The 26,211-nt window shown below is 39.7% G+C and overlaps 1 protein-coding gene across 6 annotated transcripts in view; it reads left to right on the top strand.

Moving 5' to 3' along the window:
- Nucleotides 1–26,211, top strand: part of MPHOSPH9 (M-phase phosphoprotein 9) — a 176,651-nt gene that overhangs the window by 100,333 nt on the left and 50,107 nt on the right. For 5 of the 6 annotated variants that reach the window (XM_077461900.1, XM_077461902.1, XM_077461899.1 and 2 more), the window contains 9 exons: nucleotides 463–881; nucleotides 4,337–4,495; nucleotides 5,911–5,998; nucleotides 7,320–7,535; nucleotides 7,794–8,027; nucleotides 15,785–15,832; nucleotides 16,000–16,064; nucleotides 22,383–22,484; nucleotides 23,461–23,616. In XM_077461900.1, the coding sequence (XP_077318026.1) occupies nucleotides 463–881; nucleotides 4,337–4,495; nucleotides 5,911–5,998; nucleotides 7,320–7,535; nucleotides 7,794–8,027; nucleotides 15,785–15,832; nucleotides 16,000–16,064; nucleotides 22,383–22,484; nucleotides 23,461–23,616 (1,487 nt within the window). The remainder of the gene's footprint in view (nucleotides 1–462; nucleotides 882–4,336; nucleotides 4,496–5,910; nucleotides 5,999–7,319; nucleotides 7,536–7,793; nucleotides 8,028–15,784; nucleotides 15,833–15,999; nucleotides 16,065–22,382; nucleotides 22,485–23,460; nucleotides 23,617–26,211) is intronic. The other variant, XM_077461903.1, reaches the window with a different exon arrangement.

Genomic DNA, 26,211 nt, shown 5'->3' with positions numbered 1-26,211 from the left:
ACCTAAATGAAAATAATTCACTGGTAACTATCAACATGAATTCTTCCTGTGCTGCAATCCCAGGTCAGTACCTTTTTTTTTTTTTTTTTTTTTTTTTTTTTTTTCCCTCACGTTACAGTCCACAGAAATGCACTAAGCATGATTTTTACGTTCAGGTGGTATATGGCAAATCCTACAGACAGTTTTTTTAGCTATATATGTTAGTTGCACAGAAAAATGTATTAATGGCTATTATAAAAACGCATAAAGCAGCTGATTGGATGCTTCTTTGTATTTGCATGTAATTCAAAGCTTTTTCACAATTTTTCCTAATATATATATATATATATATATATATATATATATATATATATATATATATATATATCTATAGAAACGTTCTTCGAAAAACCATACATATGTTTGATATAAACATTTTCATAAAGTAAAAAAAAAAAAAAAATTATTTTATTTTTTTCCCAGATATTAACTTTGGATCCAACTCTACACAAAAAGCATCTTCATGGTGTTAATCTGTGTAACAATAGCTACACAGCTCCTTTAACACCAGACTCTATTTTGGAAAGTGCTCCATACAAGCAATATGATGAAGAATCGTTGTCTGCTGCCTCATCGCTGTTGGATTCACCAAACAGATCTCCTCACAGCCCAGTGGCAGATGCTGAACAGTGGAAATCTAGTAGATATCGAACAAGTAGAAATATAAATTACAAGCCATGTCAAGGAGATGCCAGTGTTGATGAAAGGATGAACTGTACTGAGGATGATGCCAATAGCTTGACTCCTTCCTCCATACCTCAGTCACCATTGCCTGTTGCAGAAGAGAATTTATCCCACCCTTCTGGTGTCCTCTCTGTGGATCACCCTGTGATGCTTTCCAAGTATGTGCTTGTTTAAAGTTCATTACTGTATATTGATAAATTAGATTTATGCCTGTGGTGTCTTGCATTTAACCACTTCAGGACCGCCGTATTGCCATTGTACGTCAGCACAATGGCACAGGCAGGCATAATCACGTACATCTACGTGATTGCCTTCCAGCGGGTGGGGGGTCCGATCGGACCCCCTCCCGCTGGTTACGGCGGTCCGATTCGGTCCAGGAGCGCTCAGTGATGAGGGGATGGCCGTTGGTTTTCGGCCACCCCCTCTGGATCGCTCCTGGCCAATGAGAAGCTTCCTCCCCTGTGTATTGTTTACACAGGAAGGAGGAAGTGATGTCATTCTCCTCGGGGCGGTCTTTTTGACCGGACTACGAGGAGAACAGTAAAAGTAAGTGTGCACCAACACTACACTGACATGTAGGTACACACAGGCACACAAACCCCCCCCGATCCCCCCTCCCCCCCCCCAGTCACAGTGTCACTGATTGCATTGATCATTTCTTTACTGATCAATGCATTCAGTGTCAGTTGTGACAGTAAAAACTGTCAGGACAGTTAGTGTTAGGTCCAGGGTAGCCCCCTATCACCCCCCCCAATAAAGATTTAACCCCCTGATTTCCCCTAGAGTTAACCCTTTCACCCCCTTTTGCCAGTGTCACTAAGCGATCATTTTTCTGATTGCTGCATGTGTCGCTAGTGTCGCTAGGTAGCTAGTTATTTTTTTAGGTTCACCGCCAGGTTTTTATAGCGCTAGGTACCCCGATATACTACCCAATAATGTTTTTAACCCCCTGATTGCCGCTAGTTAACCCTTTCACCCCCTTTTGCCAGTGTCACTAAGCGATCGTTTTTCTGATCGCTGCATTAGTGTCGCTACAGTCGCTAGGTAGCTAGTTATTTTTTTAGGTTCACCGCCAGGTTTTTATAGCGCTAGGTACCCCGATATACTACCCAATAATGTTTTTAACCCCCTGATTGCCGCTAGTTAACCCTTTCACCCCCTTTTGCCAGTGTCACTAAGCGATCATTTTTCTGATCGCTGCATGTGTCGCTAGGTAGCTAGTTATTTTTTTAGGTTCACCGCCAGGTTTTTATATCGCTAGGTACCCCGATATACTACCCAATAATGGTTTTAACCCCCTGATTGCCGCTAGTTAACCCTTTCACCCCCTTTTGCCAGTGTCACTAAGCGATAATTTTTCTGAACGCTGCATCAGTGTCGCTAGTGTCGCTAGGTAGCTAGTTATTTTTTTAGGTTCACCGCCAGGTTTTTATAGCGCTAGGTACCCCGATATACTACCCAATAATGGTTTTAACCCCCTGATTGCTGCTAGTTAACCCTTTCACCCCCTTTCACCAGCGATCACAGTATAAGTGTCACTGGTGACGCTGGTTAGCCAGTTAGTTATTTAGGTTCCCCGTCAGGTTTTTATATAGCGCCAGGGACCCCCATATACTACCTAATAAAAATTTGAACCCCCTGATTGCCCCTAGTTAACCCTTTCACCACTGATCACCGTATAAGTGTTACGGGTGACTCTGGTTAGTTTGTTTTTTATAGCATTTTATATTCAAATCCGGAAGGCAGTGCTTGGTTTTCGGGGTCCCGTACGTGGCTAGGCTCCCAAAAAGTCCCCCACATGTGGTATCCCCGTACTCGGGAGAAGCAGCAGAATTTATTTTGGGGTGTAATTTGACTTCTGCACATAGCATGTGTGAGCAATATATCATTTAGTGACAACTTTGTGCAAAAAAAAAAAAAAGTTTGTAATATTCCCGCAACTTTTGGCAAAATATAAAATATTCCATGGACTCAACATGCCTCTCAGTAAATAGCTTGGGGTGTCTACTTTCCAAAATGGGGTCATTTGGGGGGGTTTTGTGCTATTTTGGCATTTTATGGCCTTCGAAACTGTGATAGGTAGTGAGGAGTTAAATCAAAAATTTGCACCCTTAGAAATCCTGAAGGTGGTGATTGGTTTTCGGGGTGCCGTGCGCGACTAGACTCCCAAAAAGTCCCACACACGTGGTATCGCCATACTCGGGAGAAGTAGCGGAATATATTTTGGGGTGCAATTCCACATATAACCATGGCATGTGTGAGCAATATATCATTTAGTGACAACTTTTTTTTTTTTTTTTTTGTCATTATTCAATCCCTTAGGACAAAAAAAATAAATATTCAATGGGCTCAACATACCCATCAGCAATTTCCTTGGGGTGTCTACTTTCCAAAATGGGGTCATTTGGGGGGGATTTGTACTGCCCTGCCATTTTAGCACCTCAAGAAATGAGATCGGCAGTCATAAATTAAAAGCTGTGTAAATTCCAGAAAATGTACTCTAGTTTGTAGACGCTATAACTTTTGCGCAAACCAAAAAATATACGCTTATTGACTTTTTTTTTACTAAAGACATGTGGCTAAATAAATTTTGCCCTCAATGTATGACTAAAATTTAGTTTATTCGATTTTTCTTATAACAAAAAGAAGAAAATATCTTTTTTTTTCAAAATTTTCGCTCTTTTTCCATTTATATCGCAAAAAAAAAAAATCGCAGAGGCAATCAAATACCATCAAAAGAAAGCTCTATTTGTGGGAAGAAAAGGACGCAAATTTCGTTTGGGTGCAATATTGCATGACCGCGCAATTACCAGTTAAAGCAGCGCAGTGCGAAATTGCAAAAAGACCTCTGGTCCTTAAGGTGTTTATTGGTCCGGAGCTGAAGTGGTTAAAGATGCCCAAATCTGTGGTTAGATTACTATACCATATTAAACCTTGTTAAACCATGCAAACATTTTTTATGGAAGGAAAAAAGATGTTATTGAATGTCCTCCAAGTTCCAAAGAACAATTTGTTTTGAAAATATTATCTAATTCACCATCTGAAAAAAGCTGGTCCTGTGCATTGTAAGCTGTGGTAACTTTGCCTGACATGTACTAAACTGTAGATGTGTGTGCTATATGAATCACAAATATGTGGTTCTGATCTTTATAAAGAAATAATAAGCCATTGAGGTTGATTTACTAAAGGCAAATATACTGTGCACTGCAAGTGCAGTTATCGTAGATCTGAGGGGAAGCTCTGCTGATTTCTACCATCCAATCATGTGCAAGCAAAAATGTAGTTTTTTTTTTTTTTTTTTTTTTATTTCCTTGCGTGTGATTGAGTATTCCTTGCAAAAGTGAAGCTTTACCTAATTTACGAAGCTCTGGAGCAAGTGCACTTGCAGTTCACAGTATATTTTGCCTTTAGTGAATCAACCACATTGTGTATTACTGCCTTTTTTTTTATTTTTAGTATAGCTTTTGTGCACAAGCTCATCCAGTTTCTTTCAAATTTTCTGTTTAGAATTATTTTTTGCTCTTGTATTTTTATTTAATTTTTTTAAGGCCCTGTAATTGTCTATTGCCATTGCTAGCTACTAAAACTTTGATGACATATTTCTTCTTTTCAGTATCAGACAAAGTTTAAGAGAAAAACATGCTCGCCATTTGGCTGACCTGCGGGACTACTATGAGTCTGAGATAAGTAATCTGAAGCAGCAGCTTGTAGCCAATAACAAACCTACTACTACCTCGGAGGATCTGATGAAGATAAACAGCTTGAATGAGCAGTAATATACTTAATTTTGTTCATATTTATTTTCTATTAGGAATGAGCATATGTATTTACCAACCTTTCAGCTTCAAAAGGCATATGTGTTCTCATTTGTTGTGTTCCTTTTCATACTTGTTCTATCATCAGTTGTTTGATCGTATTGTAATACCTTACTCTACCAAAATTCAAAGTTGTCTTAGACAGGAATTTCGTATTCCTTCTTGTAAGTACATGTGGCAGACCCATGGAAGAGTGGGAGTACACAATAGGAGAAGAAAGTCACCTGATCCAGCCATTTTGTGCTGCAAGTTGCCATTTGCGATCACTGGGAAAGTCATGAATTAGGAATTTTCAGAAAACTGTCCCTTAAAGGATGTAAACCCACTCTCCTCCTTTCTAAACTACTGCCATAGTGGTTATCTATAAGGATATACATGCCTCCTGCATGTATCTTTACCTGTCAAATGTCTCCCCTCTGTCTGTTATGAGACCCAAAAAACTGCAGATTCTGTGGGTGGGTCTGTTGTCTGGAGCTCGGTGGGTGGAGTCGTGATGTCAGTAGACTCCCCACCCACTTATACACTCCCTTTGTCAACATGCATTTTCTCCTGTGTATTTCTTACACTGAACTTCTGCTATGATCACTAACATCCAGTCAAATTCCAGAAAAGTCACCACATGACTTCAGCATGCCCAATCATGCTGAGGTGTCGAGCAGCCAATCCTGGGAGAGCTGGAGAAGAAAGGAGGAGGGGATCTGAAGTACACAGACTGTCTCTCTCAAGCTTGTGCATGAGATATGTAAATCACCTGTCACTCACAGCAAGGGGGAGAACCTGACTCCTATTTCTCTGTCCATTTTTATCTCACTGAAAAAAGAGGACTGCTCAAAGCTGGATTAACTCTTTGTGGCAAGACTGGGCACAATTGATATGATATCCTATACTGTACAAGATGCAAGCCTTAATTAATTTTGTGTTGGGGTTTTTTCTAGACTAAAAAGACATGACCATTTCCCCATCCTTGCCCTGTTCTGTTGCAGATACTTTTTATACTCCTCTAAACTATGCTTTCAAGTTTAAAGCATGCTCCATCTGATTGCTTTCATGGTGGTTAGGTTGCGCATGCATCTTTGACCATCCTCTAATGTGGTGAGCCTTAAAGTCAGCAGCTGTACTTCTTTTTTTTTTTTAACCGCTAAATCATATGTTTGTGATTTAATGTTAAAGGGTTCTAGAAACCTATCATTATGTTTATCCATGTTGGCTTTCATTCTCCAGTTTGTACTAGGAAAATGTAGTTTGTATCTGGTCACTGGGCAAGAGCAGCTTTATTATGATTTTTTCCGGTTTACTTAAATATTAAAATTTAAGATTTTCAACTAGTGCTACTTATAGAAAAAAAGATTCTTCTTTTTTTTTTTTTCTTTAGGTGTAATAATATGGAAGAAGCTCTGGCAGAAGCCAGCAAACGAATCCGCATGCTTGAGAACAAAAATAATGAGTTAGAAAAACAAGTGGTAAGAATTTTATATACAAGTATATACAGTATCTCGTTTATACACTTCTGTTTTTCTGACATAGTAACACATGGAGAAATTAACAATATTGCTTCACAGGGCGTGGAACATTCTAAATTATTAAATAAATTTGTTTTATTTACTACCTCCTTCCATTTTTCTTGTACCCAGACTGTCTTTATGCAAACAGATAGACAAATCAGCACACTTGGGCTAACAATGGCAGATTCAACCACAGGGGACTTTTAATGTCAGTGCAGTATAAACATTGTCAAAAATGCCAGTACACTGTTCCAATCCACGGAAGCCACTTATTAGTTGCCTAACAGAATAAAACCACTCCACGCTTATGTGTTTTGAGCAGGCCTTAATCATGCTGAATAAAGGTTAAAAAAAACACACTAAAAACCTCTGTGGCCTATATGCCAGCACTAAAAAGTGATTCTCACCATCAAACCTAAATGCAATAATTGAAATAAGGGTAGCACTTAAATCTACATTGAAAAATAAATCAATGCAGTAGTAATAAAAACTGTGCTACCATTTTCTCTTACGTTCACTGACTGACACAGCCCCTTTACTTGGGCCATCGGGTTGTTACGCCACCTTCAGGAGAGGACTAGGCAGAACACGTTAACATGTACAAAAAAAACAGAACACACTGTTCAAGGCTGACAGTGTGTAGGTCAGCAGCGCCTGCATCACTGATTACCCACTATTGATAAAGTAAGCCGCCTAGGGCACAGGCAGCTTTTGCCACCTATTGTTCATCAGTTGTTAGGGTGCAGGCGGCTTCTGCCTCCTTATGTCTTGTTGCTTACACCCAATAGCGTTTTTGTATGTTAAATAAGACTACAATATATTATCAATTAGATCAAGGATATACAATTAGCGGACCTTCAGCTGTTGCAAAACTACAATTCCCATCATGCCTCTGCCTCTGGGTGTCATGCTTGTGGGTGGCTGTCAGTCTTACTATGCTTCATGGGATTTGTAGTTCTGCTACAACTGGAGGTCCACTAATTGCAAATCCCTGCATTAGATCAACAACATATTACATTTTATGAGCCATTCATTCAAAAATCTCAGGTGGTTTTGTACAAATGTTTGTGTGAAAAGTATTAATGGCTTCCTATACCAAACAAGATTTATTTAGGCCTACAGTTTATAATAAAGCAAAAGTGTATAATTTCTCCTACCTAATAGGTGGCAAATTATCTTTTATAGTCAGTCACTGTGTTGGAAATCCTAAGAACAGACGAAACTAAAGAAACATGCTTACCGTATATTCAATTTGCTTTATTTTACATTGCTTTTTCAGGCTGAGTGGAAAGAACGGTATTGCAGTGCTAGCAATACTTCAAAAGATCTGCAAGAGCACATTGAGGAAATGAGGACAAGGAGCAAGGAAAAGGAAAACGCAATCAGCCGACTACAGTCCAGGCTCAAAGAAGTAGAAGGGTCATTTGAAAAAGCTTTCAAACAGTCTCATGATAAAGATGAACGAATAAAGCAAGAGCACAAAATGTTTCAAGATGTAAGTTGAAAAGAGATGCATATAGAGACAGTTGCTTCCTTTTTTTTTTTTTTTTTTTTGCCTTGGGGATTATTTGTTGCTTACTGATTTGGTAAAGACAGTCATTTAACTGTTGTCAAGCTACTATTTAGTCTGTGCATAGTAGTCGTAGTAAAAGTGCAGTCTCTACTTTAATAAACAGTATATCCACAAAGTGGAATTCCCCTATTTGAAAGTAACACTGAAAGGTTCTCATCTCCCACTTTTTTTTTCCTACAGGCTGAATCTCATGGAGTGTCCCATAATTATTTGTTGCACTTGAAGGGCACAGTGACCTGTATATTGATGGTTTCCACATTATACCTAGTTTCTATTTTCTTCAAAATCAACTTTTATTTCCTCAACTTTACTTCAGCCTATGCCATGCATGGTTCAACCTTCTCTGCTGCAGACATCTTGACCTGTCACCAACAGCTGAGTCTGTTTTTTGCCCCTAAATTAAATTTTAAAATGGTAATATCTATATTTCCCAATAGTATAACTTGCTGCTGACTGGACAATGAATCGGCATTATTGCACTGTAGGTTTATTGTTTTTTTTTTTTTTTATGTGATTTAAAGTGTGTGTAAACTCTTTACACTAAACTTATCCTATTTACTCTCTTGGCCTGTTAAATATACACTTGAAAGCATTTTATGGTTTATGATATAGGAGAACTGGCAAAAAAAAAAGTGGTATCAATTAGAATTGTTCCCTGCTATCTCTGTAGACTCCAGAACACCTCCACCCTTTATGGAGTAGAGAGGGAGGAACAAAAAATAAATGAGTGAGTACACCTCATTTTTGTAATAATTTTATTATATCCTTTCATGTGACAACACTGAAGAAATGACACTTTGCTACTATGTAGTGAGTGAGCTTTTGTAACAGTGTAAATTTGCTGTCCCCTCAAAATAACTCAACACATTGTCTAAACCACTGCCAACAAAAGTGAGTACACCCCTAAGTGAAATTGTCCAAATTGGGCCCAATTGGCTATTTTTCCTCCCCGGTGTCACGTGATTTGTTAGTGTTACAATGGGGAACAGGTGTGTTAAATTTGGTGTTATCACTCTCACTCTCATACTGGTCACTGGAAGTTCAACATGGCACCTCATGGCAAAGAACTCTCTGAGGATCTGAAAAAAAGAATTGTTGTTCTACATAAAGATGGCCTAGGCTATAAGAAGATTGCCAAGACCCTGAAACTGAGCTGCAGCATGGTGGTCAAGACCATACAGTGGTTTAAAGGACTGATTCCACTCAGAACAGGCCTCACCATGGTCGACCAAAGAAGTTGAGTGCACATGCTCAGCGTCGTATCCAGAGGTTGTCTTTGGGAAATAGATGTATGAGCGCTGCCAGTATTGCTGCAGAGGTTGAAGGGGTCAGCCTGTTAGTGCTGAGACCATACGCAGTACGCTGCATCAAATTGGTCTGCATGGTTGTCGTCTCTGAAGGAAGCCTCTTTTAAGATGATGCATAAGAAAGCCCGGAAACGGTTTTCTGAAGACTAGCAGACTGACATGGATTATTGGAACCATGTCCTGTGGTCTGATGAGACCAAGATAAACATATTTGGTTCAGATGGCGTCAAGCGTGTGTGGCGGCAACCAGGTGAGGTGTACAAAGACAAGTGTGTCTACAGTCAAGCATGGTGGTGGGAGTGTCATGATCTGGGGCTGCATGAGTGCTGCTGGCACTGGTGGGCAGACCTGCTCTGAAATATGGCCCAGGGCAGTATTCTAACATAACGGGCCCAAACACACCTTCAAGACGACCACTGCCTTGCTAAAGAAGCTGAGGGTAAAGGTAATGGACTGGCCAAACATGTCTCCAGACCTAAACCTTGAGCATCTGTGGGGCATCCTCAAACGGAAGATGGAGGAGCGCAAGGTCTCAAATCCACCAGATCCATGATATCATCATGGAGGAGTAGAAGAGGACTCCAGTGGCAACTTGTGAAGCTCTCGTGAACTCCATGCCCAAGAGGGCTATTTACCGCTCCGGCTACACCACCAGCATAGCACTGCTGCAGCAACGCTTTGCAGTGGTTTTAACCCTTTCTCGGCCGCTAGCGGGGGTAAAAGCGCCCCACTAGCAGCCGAATAGCGCAGCGAAATCGACGGTTTATCACTGATGCACCCACCGTCCCAGTGTGATTGGGTCTTATTTTGAGGGGACAGGAAATTGACACTGTTATACAAGCTGTACGCTCACTACTTTACATTGTAGCAAAGTGTAATTTCTTCAGTATTGTCACATGAAAAGATAGAAAAAAATATTTACACAAATGTGAGGGGTGTACTCACTTTTGTGAGATACTGTGTGTGTGTGTGTGTGTGTGTGTGTGTGTGTGTGTGTGTATATCTCTATCTTATATATATATATATATATATATATAATCTCCCTAGCACAGTGTTATGTAGTCCTAACACATTCCCTGTCCTAGGGTGACAAGGTTGCTCAATAACAGCTGCCCCTCCCCCAGGACAAAAAGTGTGTTAATGGCAAGATTACCAGGAGATAAGGGGTAAAAAAAAAAGAAAACAAATTCAAACACCGCCTTTAAGGAATCTGTAAGATGCAATACTATCATTTAAAAAGAAGCTGACAAAAGGATATAGTGGTGTTGCCTGCCTTGCTGTAAGGTGTGGAAGGAGTGTACAAATCATTGGATTAGCTAAACAGCATTGCATATCTTTTGGCAAGTAAACCATTTTACATCTGTAGGTTTCCACTATGCTTTTTGAAATTGGTATTGCAAAAGCATATTGATGTGTTCAGCATGCATTGTTGGTGCAATGGTGTGCTATTTTAGTAAGTAATACTCGGTTTCATTGAAATAATCATACCTTTTATGCTACCTACCATTACTGACCACCCTTCTGCACTTCTAATACAGGACACCGATACCTCCTTTGAGTTGAGCCCCTTGTTGTTGTCCCTCACCTCTGTAATGAATCATACTTTCAGTAGGGCTTTGCTGATTTTATAGATGCACCCCTCTACCATAAGTGACTATGCATCCTCAGTATCCAGGAATGTTAAATTCTCTCCTAAGCCTCCATTCACATCTGAGCACTATTTCCAAAATGTTATGCCGCCTATGCACAATCGGATTTTCCGATGGGAAATGTTGGATGTGAGCTTGTTGGCGGTAAGTCCGACCGCGTGTATGCTTCATTGGACATTTGTTGTCAGACTTTCCACCAACAAATGTTAGCTAGCAGGTTCTCAAATTTTCTGCCAACAAATGTTTGTTGTGTTATTTTCCGATCGTGTGTACACAAGTCCATCATACAAATGTCCACGTTTGCTCGGAATCAAGTACCGAGCCGGAAGCGCTCGGACTTGTAAAACTAGCGTTCGTAATGGAGATATCGCGTACGTCTTGTAGGTCACTATGTTCATAATTGTTGGCCAACATTTGTGTGACCTTATGTATGCAAGACAAGTTGGAGTCAACATCTTTTATCCACGGTTTTGTTGTCAGAAAGTCTGATTATGTGTACGAGGCATTACAGTGATCAAGATGAAGAATCCCTTTATTCTCAATAGACCAGCTCACACTCAAAGAGGAAGTAAACCCTGGTGGGTTTTACTTCCTCTTTATTTCCCTGCAAAGGTAAAGCATAATGGGCTACTATGCATCGCATTATGTGTCGCTTACCTGACACTGAAGCCCGAGCTGTCGCCGTTGTCCCCACGAGCAGGGAGCTTCCATCTTCGCCCCTCTTCCTTCCGGGGGCCCTGAAATCTGGCTCTCTGACTGGCCAGAGTGGCCTGATGTCACTCCTGCGTGTGCGCATGGGGGCTACCAGTCACGGCATGATCCCTATTAGAAACGGCACAAAATTCTGCTCCTGTACCACAAATCATGTGTACAAAAAATGCCTCTAAACTGCTTGGCTGTGCTTAAGGCCGCGTACACACGGGCGGATTGTCTGCCCAACTAAGTTCGTCAGACAGTCCGTTCAACTTTTGAATGAACGGACTTGACCACACACGATGAACAGACAGTTCGCTGAAAGCTTGCGCGATGACGTGTACGGCACGTACGACGGGACTAGAAATTCGACGTCCAATACACTGCAATGCAACCTTCGGCGTGTAAATCCTTTCTGAGCATGCGCCATACTTAGTCCGTCCAACTTGCCTACACACGAGCGGACTGTCCGCTGAAACCAAGTTTGGACGGTCAAAATTACAGAAATTCCGAAAGACAGTCCGTCAGACTGTCCGCTGAAAAAGTCCGCTGAAGCCCACACACGAGCAGATTGTCAGCTGAAACACGTTTCAGCGGACTAAGTTGGGCAGACAATCCGCCCGTGTGTACGCGGCCTAAGTGTGATTTGGGGCTCGTACACTTTCACTGCCAGGTATGAGATTGAAGGGAGGGTATAGTTCACAACCTGTAACTACATGCACATGTGGAGAACAGCATGGTGCAATAAATCTATACCTGACAAATTAGGAGGGGGAGGAAATTAAACCCTAAATCTATTACCAAGGAACTGTTAAAAATTAACATTGGTTAAAAGGTCAATGCTAGATTATAGATATTAAACTAGTCATTTGTAAAAAGCTGAATAATTTGACTGGTGATCATTTGCATGAGTACGTAGAAACCATGTGCCTTGGATAGAGCGAGGGACAAATGCAATTAGGCTTTAGAAATGGAAAGAGAACAATCTAATCTTTCTTTTTGAAGGGCAGAGGGTTGCCTTCAGTGTTAGCTTCTGTAGTAAAGAAGAGTTTAGGTTTAGTTACATGAGATTAATAGACACAAGTAGGCAGGAAACTAATCTAAATGGGAAGATTACATGGGGGTTTAAAAAGCAAAACAAAAAAACAACCTGTCCAGTGGTGTGTGTTTTTAATAAAAGAAAATTAAATGGTTGGAATCCATATTTGAATGGGCGTAACTGATTCAGGGTTGCCAAAGTGGGAGTGTTTTGTAATTGACTGCATGAATGCTAGTAAATTTCTCATAATTTTATACATTTATCTAATTTAGATTTCACCTCTAAGAAAGGGTGCAACACTTTGCAAGAAATGTACTATTATCTGTTTAGCTGGGATAAGAAAGAACTTTTGATTCTTGTTGCCATTTGCTACAGCATATGATTGACTGGAAGGTTGTTGGGCCCCACACAGGGGCACGCAGTATGCAAAATCTCAGGAAATGGGTTAAGAAGAAAAACCTTGAACTCAAAACCAAAAGCAAGTTCTCTTTGCACAACACCAAGGTGCCTAAGCACTCCTGTATCTACAGCCTTGTGGCTGTATGAGTTTCAAGGTACTACTGCCTCTGACTTTTAGTCTCTGCAGATTTGGTGTGAGATTCAGCAAGGTCACGGATAAACTGCTTACTGTTCTCGCTGGAGGCTCTGACATAAGGAAACCCTACCTTTACCCCAATGGCTGCCTCCACACAGACACAGTGTAGAACAAGGCTTGGTAATTTGGTGACTGGGAACAGATCTGCTTCAGACCGACTCCAGGCAAAATTGGTAATTTGCCCTTTGGCTGCCTTTTTTTGTGAGCACAGCTTCCATAGTTCTGTTCCTTTTTAAGATGGGGATGGTTTGAGCTAGTACATTTCCAAGCTGATTCTGATTCTTTGAACATGGTATGATGGGCCAGGTTGTCTAATACTTTTCTTGAAAGCAAGGTCTTTCTCCAATTTCCAAACTGCCATATTTCACATTTCAAAAGGAACTAGGGCCACAAGCTATCAAGAGATGGATTTTATAAGGCATAAATCTGGTACTTGGGCATAATTTTTTTTAATTGAATACATATCATTTATGAATGGGCACTGGGCTACTGCCAAGCGACTGTACTGTCTTCCAGTCTGTTTTTTTCACTGTTCTGGTTTTCTGATTTTCATTTGTCAACTCCTTTACTTAAACACATGACCGAAATTGTGTTTTTTTTTTTGTTTTGTTTTTTTTTCAATATTCGAAGTCTATAAAAGTAAACCGATTACAAGTGCCATTATACATAGCAACACACATCTCCTTTTTTGTAACAAAATAATGTATGTATAATGAGTAACTGGAGATCCAGGCTATCGTTGTGTCTAAAGTATGCTAATTGAGATTACTGGTCAAACATTTTTGCTGACTCGTCAACCTCAGCATATTAGGAACGTCTCATTACCCATCTACCTTAAACAAGCTTATCATCATGGTAGTATGCAAAGACCTAAGACGTGTGCAGATCCTGGGTAACCCAGGCTCTGTGAGCACCCTACAGCTACAGGCTGCATACTCCATAAATCTCAATCCTCCACACACCCCAAATTCTGAAGGAGTCTTCCCGAAGCGTTGGGAGATTATATAAAAAAAATGTCTACGTTTAACACTCAAGCTACACAAACAAAAACTAAATGTGCTTATGACTACTGGCAGTGCATAGATTTGTTTCATACTATAAGTTCTGTGGGCAGTATGTTGATATCCATTGACCTTCATAGAGGTCGACAGATATGGGTTTTTCTCTGGCCGATGCCGATATTTAGAAATCATGGTTGGCCGATGGCCGATATATGATGCTGATTTTTTTTTGGGCCGTTATGTTAGGCCAATTTTTTTTCCATTTTTATTTTAATCCCCCTTCATCTCATAACATCTAACAGACACCTTTCCCACTGGGGCGTTTTTCAGGTGCTTTTGGGCTAAAAATAGCACCCGTAAAGTGCCTGTAAAATGGCTCCCCTGCAGTCTGTGTGAAAGACAGTGTGCTTTCACACTGAGGCGATGCGCTGGCAGGATGTTAAAAAAAAAAAAAAAGTCCTGCAAGCAGCACGTTTGGAGTGGTGTATACCGCTCCTCCACCACTCCTGCCCATTGATATTAATGGGCACCACTGCCGAAGAGCATACAATGCGATTTGGCAGCGTTGCTTCACGGGCGCATTTAACCTCTTCCTCGGCTGCTAGCTGGGTTATATGCGCCCCACTAGCAGTCGAATAGCACCGCTAAAATGATGTTAAAGCGCCGCTAAAACTAGCAGCGTTTTACCATCAATGCCTGCCCGCTCCAGTGTGAAAGCAGCCTTCATAAGTGATACAGAAAATTACTTACATTTAAACATTTATTAAACAAAACAAACCTCCAATCAGTTTACTTGTATGTATGATTTAGAAAAAAACAAACAAACTATATATTAAATAAAAGCAGGTAGTCCAAACTTTTGGACGAAAAAAACATGGGCTGACTTTACTTTTTTTTCTTTATTTTTTTTATTTTTATTTTTTATTTTTTTATCATAGTGTATTTTTTCCAAATAAAATGCATTTGAAAGACCTCTGCGCAAATGCTGTGTGACATAAAATATTGCAACAACCGCTATTTTATTCCCTAGGATCTCTGCTAAAAAAAATTATATAATTTTTGGGGGGTCTAAGTGATTTTCTGGCAGAAAATACAGGATTTTTACTTGTAAGCAACAAGTGTCAGAAAAGATTTAGTCTTTAAATGGTTAAACTGAGAACTCTACACACCAAGTTGAGTTCATTCATTCATAAGTGTAAACATTGTATCTCTTTGCTCTTTTCTTGGCAGACTGCCCAGAGAGGAAGAAAGTCCCTTCTATGAAGACTCAGGCAACTTGCTTGGACTTCTATTACAGAAGTTATTTGCAAGTCGTGCTGTAGTTCTAAATCAGACTTTTTATCAGCACAATTGGCCGATGCCGATTAATTAAAAAATGGCAAATATCGGCCGATATATCGGTTGACCTCTAGACCTAGTATATTTTCTGTTTCCTTGGACTTGGCAGGTGGTAACTGCCTGTAAAGAAAATGCGGTGTGTATCTTTTCCTTTCTGTAGCAATCATTTTTATTAGTTATAAAAGACTAAAAAAAACAACAGTGACTACGCAGGGCTAGAACTTCTCAAAGATGTAACCTTCAAAGTCAGGGTGCTGTGAAACGGACAAGAGTATAGCTAAACATTCATGACCAATATGCAGATAATACTAGTGGGCCCTTTGGAGGTCAGCATTTGCATGATGGGGGGGAGTTCGGAGAGGGAGAAATAGAAAAAAAGGGCTGGAGGAAGAGACCCAAAAGTGGAAAAACAGGTGAGCCTCCATTGGATGAAAATAGAAGTCAGGAAACATGAGCAAAGCAAGGTGATACATAGAGGAGAAAAGGTGTCAGGTCTTATTAAAAAAAGAATCGTGTTTAAAATCTAATATGATTGATTTTGTTTTTCAGCTTCTGTTGGAATATGAATCCCTTGGAAAGGAACATGAAAGGGTTAAAGTAAGAAACGTTTGTATTATACACGGACATGACTATCTTCTTGAGAGATTGATACTGTGTATTGTGTGACATTGGTGTCACCATTTATAGGCAGATAGCATGTGCAAAAGCAAATAATTAAAAAAGTACTGAACCTCAGAACAACTTTTTACCTTCTATCTTTTCAGGACACGCTAGGCATGACAGAAAATAAGTTGTGTGATGCACAAACTGAAGTGAATGAGCTCAGAAGGTAATGGTGCTTTCTTTACAAGACAATTGGCAATAATGTGTCTATCATTTTTTTCAAAAACACTAACATAGAATGTTGACATTAACATAAATGGAATTTATTAGAAAAAAATTCCGAATATGTATTCTTTGAAAAGTAATATGAAAATGCCATATTGGTGTTTCTTAAGCAGACATTTGTGGGAGTTTGTAGTAAGTAATCCAGTGACAAACCCTGGGCAGGTAAACATTTTGTATTTGAAGACTTGAGAGGTAGTTAAAATGCAAGTAAAGTAATATAATAATAATAAAAATGTATGTGTGTGTATATGTATCTATAATTTATATATATATATATATATATATATATATATATATATATATATATATACACACACACACACACACACACACACACACACACACACACTTTTTTTAATATAATATATTAAAGTGTGTGTGTGTGTGTGTGTGCGCGCGCGTAAAATATATGTATGTGTGTGTGTGTGTATATATATGGTGTAGTGGGTAGCACTTTCGCTTAGCAGTAAGAAGGGTCGCTGGTTCGGATCCCAACCACGACACTACCTACCTGGAGTTTGCATGTTCTCCCTGTGCCTGCGTGGGTTTCCTCCGGGTACTCTGGTTTCCTCCCACACTCCAAAGACATGCTGGTAGGTTAAATGAATCCTGTCTAAATTGTCCCTAGTATGTATGAATGTGAGTTAGGGACCTTAGATTGTAAGCTCCTTGAGGGTAGGGACTGATGTGAATGTACAATGTACATGTAAAGCGCTGCGTAAATTGATGGCGCTATATAAGTAACTGAAATAAAAAAAATAAAAAATATATATATATGTGTGTATATATTTATATATAAAAGTGTGTGTGTGTGTGTGTATACACAATTTCTAAAATCGTCACTATTTAATACTTAAAACCAAAATAGGATGACCGCACACCACAACATACTGACTTTTTTTTTTTTCACATGCTTGTCATATGGAAACCATAGCCTCTTATTTAGCGCTCTTTAGCATGAAATATGTAATAGGAGTCTTTATTTGTTTTTTTTTTTCCTCATGTTGAGTTAAAGCGGGGTTCCAGCGACCATTACTATTTTTTATTTTTATTTTTTTCAGTCATTGAGATACATGTAAAATCATAAATACACTCACTGTTTCGTTTTTAGTTTTTTTGCTGTTGCTGTCCATTTTCGTTTTAAATAAATATTTATAAAAAAAAGATTGTGGCCATTCCCATCTTACTTGTGGGCATGTGAAGACCACAAGCATGGATTTCCTGGATATGGTGAATGCTGAGCTCCCAGCATTCACCGCTATTTCCCGCGCATGCCCAGTGTTTACAGAGGGCAGCGCTGTAAACTTGAGGGGTTGCCATGACAACGGCGGTGGCGAAATCCCGCGACAACTCGCGGCAGGCATCCGCAAGGACTCCTGGGAATAATGACAGGAGCTCCCAGGAGACATTGCTCGACAAGAGGAAATTACGTGATATCCGCAGATTACCCGCCCATATCCGAGAGCTGAGACAGGAAGCAGAGGAGGACTTCTGCAAAAAGAAAAAAAAAATCCATTTATTACTGTATAGATTTATGGCATGTAATTAAGCAAAACGTGTTAAATGAGGTGGAGCTCCGCTTTAACTGCAAGTTTATATCGCTTACGAGTATTTATCAGTAAATAACTGGATAGTCACTAAGTACACAATGGCAGACAAATGTGGTCTATCCTGGAGCAGCACATTTATCTCTATATCTAATCACCATATTTTTTTACTGAAAGTATATTGTACTTATGTATTCTTTTTCATACGTTTAAAAAATTTTGATATTTGTGAAATGTTTATGTTAAAGTCGTTTATTTAAGGGTTGGGATGCCTTCCAGTGTGTTTTTTAAAATGTATCCGGAATGCATGAACAGTAATTGCCATGTTTTACAATGGCCCTAGTTTACACCAGTGCTTTTGACAGAAGTTCAACCTGCTGCATTTTCTTTCATCCTGAAAGTGTCTGAATGCTTGTAAATGCACAGGAATGTTCATAAGAAATACTTTCCAAATGACAAAATAAAAAGAAGAGGGAAAAAAAACACACCAAAAATGCATCCAAACACTTTTAAATGCACATGCAAAAACGCATCCAGAACGTTAAAATTGTGATGTGAACCCAGCCCTAAATGTGTTAATAAAAACATGTTAAACAAATATGAGGTATGTACTAAACCAATAGACAAACAAACTAGTTAATAGAAATAATTGGTTTAAAAAAAAAAAAAATAGACAGGCTAGGTAGGAGGAAAGATCTGTCTGGAGGTATTAGGAGGGTGGGTTGCTTTGTTGTTTTTATTAATGTGGCAATGTTAAACATTGAAATGTCTATATAATATGGAGTTTGTATGTAATTTGCAATAGTGTTAACAATACTAAAATGCTAAATTGTCACAGTTGTGATTTTGTATACTATGTATTTAAGGGCATAGGGGACATGTGTTCACTTCTACATATGAGGAAACTGGATATGATCCTGGAGGGGCTGGACCAAGCAGACATCAGAAAATAGATGATATTGAGGGATATATTTTTAAATTTAAGACATTCACCAAACATCACAGTCACTCCAAGTGAATATTCCTGGTGAATGTAGTTCATGCACCTGATACATTATACTAATTGAATCACCTGCAGTGAATTTTTGATAGAACCTTTCTCTCTGCAGTGTCCTGTTTAGCCTTACGATTGAATCTTCATATTTATTTTTGGTTACCAGATTGAACTAGACGTTGCAAATTTATTTTTTAAAATGTTGGATGGAGTTTAGTTCCCTGAAAAATGTGGTATCAACATCCCAATTTTTTTGAAGGAACATGAAAGCGACTTGGAGATACGGGACTTTAAAGATACCAAGATAGAAAAAGCACATAATGCAAAAAATATAATAACAATGAGATATTGACACAAATTTAAAAAAGAGCATATATAATGCCGGAAATCATATCTGTTATCATAGGCCTATACATATAACCCATTACAGAAATAACAGATTACAGTACTCAAATAACTAGATCATTCTGTTCCCATTTTCAACATGTTTCGCCCATAGGGCTTCCTCAGGAAAAGGACACAAAATGCTTTATCTGGGTATATAAAAGAGTAAATCCTCAAGATGTATATAGCTAGAAAAAAAACACAAACATTAGTGCATCCAGATATTTAGACATATGTTAACACAAACACAATTTTTGCAGATGCGTGGCTTCAGAACCCCATATCCCCCACAAAATTACTGAAAGTATATGTTCCAATGCAAAACATGATATCACATGTTCCCCCTACCTCCAAAATAGGGGGGCATAGGGATGAGATCCAGTGCAGAAATAGTTCCCAAAAGTCCTCTTATGCACACACACCAGAGAAATGGTCCATAGAGTGCCAGATGACCCATAGAGAGGGGTAAATTTGCTACAACCTTGTTTATATATCATACAAATACATTGCCTGTAAAAACATCAAATCATAAAAGAAAAAGAAAAAACGTAGTCAAACGTAGAGGGAAGTAGGTAGGCAGATCAAAACAGGCTTCTAATACTGATCAGAACCTACCTCCTGCTAGTGAGTAAACTACACTGAACAATTGTCTGGTAGATGGTTGTTTGACACTGACGAGGTCTGTATACAAACAATTAAAAATTAATAATGAATAAAAATCTGGTGCTATGGCACACGATTTCACCTGGAAACATTTATATTGGCTGTGTTCAACCACAGTAAAAGATCTCTCACCTTTTGTGACTCCCACACTGCTAATATGGGGTATATTGATGGATCCCCCCCCCCATGGGTGGGGCAAATGCAAACGAATACCCACAACCTAAAACTAGAGTAAGACTCCTCCTCAAAAGTCAGATCACTCCCAAAGGATGACCTGGTTTGAAAGATAATAATATATATCAAAAATAGCAGATGTACCCAATTAGAATGTTCCCAATTAAAGAGTTCCCAAACATAGCCATACTGAAAATTGTTTTATACCTTCACGTCGCGATAAGGGAATGTCCCGAGCTCCTCTATACTCCTTGGCCGGCTGAAAACGACGGCCGGGTTTAAATAGCCCCTCTCCATGGCGCTAGACACCGGTGTGTGACATCACGCCACTATGGCGCCATGCAGACGCTAAACCAGAAGTCCACAAGCCGCCGGAACCGGAAGTGACAATTCACTTCCGGTACAAGCTTACAGGTCATGTTAGAAAATACCCTATTGCTGACACAAAGTAGCAAAAAGCCTTTGTGATGCTAAAGATGTTAAAGCGGGAGTCCGCCGGGACACTTACCTGTCCAGCGCGCCCGCGATGTCGGCACCCGAAGCCGATCTGTAGATCGTCTCTCGGGTGCTGCCGCCGCCATCTTTGGTATGGGAATCAGGAAATGGAGCCTTTCAGCTTCATTTCCCAGTTCCCTACTGCGCATGAGCGAGCCGCGCTGCGCAATAAGGACGGTCCCCGCTGCCTCTGGGATCTGTGTGTTTTCCCAGCAGGCAACGGGGCACTTGCGGAAAGGGGTGGGCAAGAGCTATCCCGGAAGTGGGTGCAGATACCTGTACTGTACAGGTATCTGCACCCCCCTCCCCCCTGAAAGGTGCCAGTTGTGGCGCTGGAGGGGGGGAGGGTTCCGATGAGCGGAAGGTCCACTTTAGGGTGGACCTCCGCTTTAAAGGGAAAACGACTTGAAGGCACCGATAGGCTTGATGAAGTCAGGGACCTCCACTGTCCCTTTTGTGGAGGTCCCTGACTTCATCAAGCCTATCGGTGCCTTCAAGTCGTTTTCCATTTAACATCAGGTCATCCTTTGGGAGCGATCTGACTTTTGGTGTGGCGTCTTACTCTTGTTTAAGGTTGTGGGTATTCGTTTGCATTTGCCCCACCCATGGGTTGGATCCATCGGATACCCCATATTAGTGTGGGAGTCACAAAAGTGTGGGAGTCACAAAAGGTGAGAGATCTTTTACTGTGGTTGAACACAGCCAATATAAACGTTTCCAGGTGAAATCGTGTGCCATAGCACCAAATTTATATTCATTATTAATTTTTAATTGTTTGCATACAGATCTTGTTGGTGTCAAAAAACCATCTACTAGACAATTGTTTAGTGTATGGTCAACCCGAGCTCTTGAATTTTATTTTGATCTTTTAGTTTACTCACTAGCGGGAGGTAGGTTCTGATCAGTATTAGAAGCCTGTTTTGATCTGCCTCCCTACTTCCCTCTACGTTTGACTAAGTTTTTTTTCTTTTTCTTTTATGATTTGATGTTTTTACAGGCAATGTATTTGTATGATATATAAGCAAGGTTGTAGCAAATTTACCCCTCTCTACGGGTCATCTGGCACTCTATGGACCATTTCTCTGGTGTGCGTGCATAACAGGACTTTTGGGAACTATTTCTGCACTGGATCTCATCCCTATGCCCCCCTATTTTGGAGGTAGGGGGAACATGTGATATCATGTTTTGCATTGGAACATATACTTTAAGTAATTTTGTGGGGATATGGGGTTCTGAAGCCACACATCTGCAAAAATTGTGTTTGTGTTAACATATGTCTAAATATCTGGATGCACTAATTTTTGTGTTTGTTTTTTTTTTTTTTTTTTCGAGTTATATACATCTTGAGGATTTACTCTTTTATATACCCAGATAAAGCATTTTGTGTCCTTTTCCTGAGGAAGCCCTATAGGCGAAACATGTTGAAAAAAGGGGACAGAATGATCTAGTTATTTGAGTACTGTAATCTGTTATTTCTGAAATGGGTTATATGTATAGGCCTATGATAACAGATATGATTTCAGGCATTATATATGCTCCTTTTTAAATTTGTGTCAATCAATATCTCATTGTTATTTTATTTATTTTTTGTATTATGTGCTTTTTCTATCTTGGTATCTTTAAAGTCCCGTATCTCCAAGTCTCTTTCATGTTTATTGTAAATAATAATGCTCAGTTTAAAAAATATATATATATATTGCTAAAGGGTTTATCAGTATTTAACTAAACTTGTTTAATGGGAGTTTGCATTGTGGTTGCTCCCTTCCAGTTGGATTCCTAACATTACCCTTGTACAGTATGCATCATTGGCACACAGGTACAGTGTAGTAGTGTTCAGGCTTGAGGATCTTGTGAACCTGAAACAATTAGCATTATGTTAGCTTTAGCTAGAACCTAGATAATCGGGTAGATATGATGGGGAGTACATTATTTTTGTCAGTTACAATACCGTTTTTTTATTAAATGAAAATGTTATTATAAAAAGAAGCTCTGTTTATAACAGGACAGTCATAAAGCTGGAAACACAGATTAAGCAACTGGAGCATGAAAGCATGGTAAAACTTCGACACGTTGCTGAAGGCCAGTCATGGCGATCTAGTTCAAAGTAGGTTGATTTAGTTGTTGCACATTGTCTTTTCTGCATCAGTGTCTTGTCCATAGTTGTAATGCTTGGATGTTTAAGATGTGACTAAAGGGGAGAGTAGTTCAAAGGAATAATTTGTTGTGGGTAGAAGTTAACAAACCAGACTGACAAAATTGTATGCAACTGCACAGAGTTCTTGAGTTACACATGGTCGTCGCACCATTTACATTCCATTTTGTTAGATGATGAAAAATAAAATTAAAAATATTAGCACTTCTATTTTGGAAGGCATCCTTAATTTACAGCATTTTTTTCACACTTGCCTAAAACTTTTGCACAGTTCTTTTCCAAGGATCGTTTGCCTGTCACTCATTAGTAAAGGCAATTGTACAGGATGATGCTCACATTGTTCCCCCTATACATTCCCAAATGACACTGGATCTCAACCTGGTTCTGTCAACTTTATAAAAAATGCAGTTTAAACCTATATTATTTTACTTACTCTCACTAGGTAATCTCTGTAATGCGAGTCCCTGAGCTGGTGACCTGCAAATGGACCCTTCCTTATGTTACAAAGGGATAAGGTTGTTTTGAAGACTAATGCCTCTTTCTTTCCAATTTCATTTCCTCAACTCCTACGATTGCTTTGCTTCAAAACTGAGGCAGGCTGGGAGTGGGAGGGGCTAAACTGAGCTGTCTTTACAGCCCTTGTTTGCCAGTGTCCAATCTCCTGAAGGCAGCAGCATGACCCTATGTTAATGAATGCTTGTTCTGTGTCCTGTAATGTACTCCAAAAATATTATTATATATTTTTTTCTCAGATTGGTTCTGTATTTGCAAATCCCTGTTTAAACAGAAACTGCACGAATTGAGTATCTAGGAGGCTGGTTAGTGATAAGCAGGCTCTGTAGGGTTTCAAATATAAAAAATATTTATTCTGTTTTGCATATATTCCAAAGCTATGCATAGACCATTTGTTTTTATGCTGTCATTTTAGCAAGCAATTGTCATACACTGCTGGTAGCTTGCATACTGTGGACACTGCACACTGGAAGTCGGTGAAATCTGGAACACTGTGTACTACTGGTCAACCAGTTGACAACAAAGCCAAAGAGATGGAGAATAATCATGACGCGTCATATGTGCCAAACAGGTAGGTAAACAAAGAAAAGGAGACTGTATTACTTGAGAAAAGAGCATACAGTGCAAGGATTATGGGCTTTTAGGCTCCATGCCTATGCAACATCACAATAAAAGGAGCCATATGAATTACATTCTGCTTGTAACCTCCACTGCATTTCTTCCTACACACTATTTATTATTGGGTAGTTTAATCCTACATTTGTAGGTCATGGAATATATGATATTGAGATATATAACCTCTTCCTGCACCTGCGTACCTCTTTTACATTTTTAGCTAGGAGAATGTTGATTCAGCAGTTATGTTGTCATTCCATATAACAAACATGTAATACATATATCAATTTTCACGACAAGCAAGGCTTTCCTTTGGCAATATTGTATTGCGAGATTTAAAAAAGACCCCCGCCCCCCCCCCCAAAAAAAAGAAAACCTTTTAGGGCCAGGTTCACACTGCAACGTGCATGGCCGTGTAGTCCACTATTTCAGATTGCACTGCACCAGACCGCATGGTACTGCGTTACCATTAGTTTTGGTGTCCAAAAACGTTCTGTCTGTTAGATGCATTTTTAGAATGCCATTAACAAATAATTGGCATCTGTGTGCATCTTGCAGGGGGCAGCGTGTTCATGTGTGGCACAGGAAATGTGCAAAGAAACATGCCTAAAATGAGTATCCTTCCCAAATTTCTTTACCTCTTACAAGCCTTACCAATTTTTATCCCTTCTAACTACTTCAAACAGACACAGGCATTGTTTTCTGATTTCATATGGGCACACAAGCGACCACGCCTAAATAGAAGACCACTTTCCCTACCCAAACAATATGGAGGGCTGGCAGTACCAGACATACGTAAATACTATCAGGCAATACACTTGGGTAGACTTATTGACTGGAATCCACAGTAAGTTATAGTCTCAATTGGAACAAGCCCATACCTCTTTGTAGGGCACCCTGGTGCTACCAATCGCTGTCAAAAAATTTGAAACGCCACCCCCTTATTGGCCAGACTGCACGACTCTGCTCACTTTTCACCCAAGCCTCTCTCTCTTCCTCAAATTCACCACTTTTCACGATACTCGGCAACCCACTCTTTAATCCAGGATATCAAGATGCACTCATTCAAACTTTGATAAACTGGCCGCTTCCAGGCGTCTTACTTCCAAATCACAGGGCACTGGCTGTCGTTATCCGTCCTTACGAACCCCTCAGGTTCCTTCTGCCTAGACTTTTGGAGAGCTCTCCAACTTGGTCATTCTTTAAAATCCATACCGCCCCCTGGAAATTTTTGTCAACCTCTTACTACTCTGGAGGAATACTGTTCGGAAAAGAGGGCACTCTACGACACGTACGTGCCACCACTTACAAACTGTTGATTATTCCCCCAGAAAATCATCAACCACCTTGCCTCATTAGCTGGGAGCAGGACCTAAACCATACATTAAGCTTGAACCAAAGACAACATATCCTCAGGTTTACATTCAAATCTTCCATCTGCACAAGAATACAAGAAATACATTTTAAAATTCTGACCAGGTGGTACAGTACACCTGCAAGGTTGTACATGTTCTTTCCCTTTACCTTAAACTCCTGCTGGAAATGTCAGGAGGAAGGGGGAACAATTTGCATATCTTCTGGTCTTGCCCCAAACTCAAACAATTTTCGAAAGATGTCTGTTTCATTGCCCAGCAATTCACAGAAGTCCACTCCCCGACGACCCAGGTTTCTTTCTTCTCTATGCCTTCACTATTCCAGGGACAATCTACATAAAATCTACATAAAAATCGGTCATTCGCCATCTTCTGGATGCTGCCAAAGCATGTATCCCTCTCAAATGGAAATATCCACAGCCTCTAACCATTGGTCTCTGGTTTAGGAAAGTAGAGGAAATAAATATGGAGGATCTTATCCTTTCGACAGGCCACCAACATGAGCGCTACTCCAATACTTAAATATAATGTAATATGTTTGTCTTCTCTGCTGAGGGGCAAGCTCTCTTGGAAAGCGACACCATCGACTGAATTTAGTTGGACACATTATTCGGGGGTGACATATGAAACCCGGCGGTGATAACCAAACAAGTCATATTTTACTTTTGCGCTCTGTGAGTTCACATCCTTCCATCTCCCCTCTATTCTTTCCCGTTCCCTCTCACCCTGTCCCATACCTTTCTTTTCCTTCCCTCCCCCTCTCCCTCCCATCTTATTTCTCTCTCTTTTTTGGCTAATTCCTATTCTTTTAGATCGCTTCTCCCTTTATTTCTTGCCGTATTTTTGCGGCTTCACATTATCTTTTCTGGTATAAAAAAGGAAAAAATGATCTAGGAAGGTTCCATGGGCTTGCTATGTTCAGTAATTTATTCACGGCTGTATCTTATCTCATTCTTGAAGATATGATGTTGTGCTTTACATATACTCTGGCCTGGAATATATGGTGCAATTGGTATAATTGGGTATACATATTGATTTTGTTCTGTGTCTTTTATTCTGATATGACATTGTATTATGTTGTACTATATGCCCTTCTGCTTTCACTGTTTTGATGCTGTGGATCGTGACTTTTGATTAAATAATAGATTATAAAAAAAAGAAACATGCCTTTCCTGCAC

This window comes from Lithobates pipiens, unplaced genomic scaffold, assembly GCF_037356315.1.
Source record: "Lithobates pipiens isolate NorthernLeopardFrog02 unplaced genomic scaffold, aLitPip1_a1.2 Scaffold_3, whole genome shotgun sequence".
Taxonomy (NCBI): Eukaryota; Metazoa; Chordata; class Amphibia; order Anura; family Ranidae; genus Lithobates; species Lithobates pipiens.
This window is presented reverse-complemented; position numbering and strand designations above follow the sequence as displayed.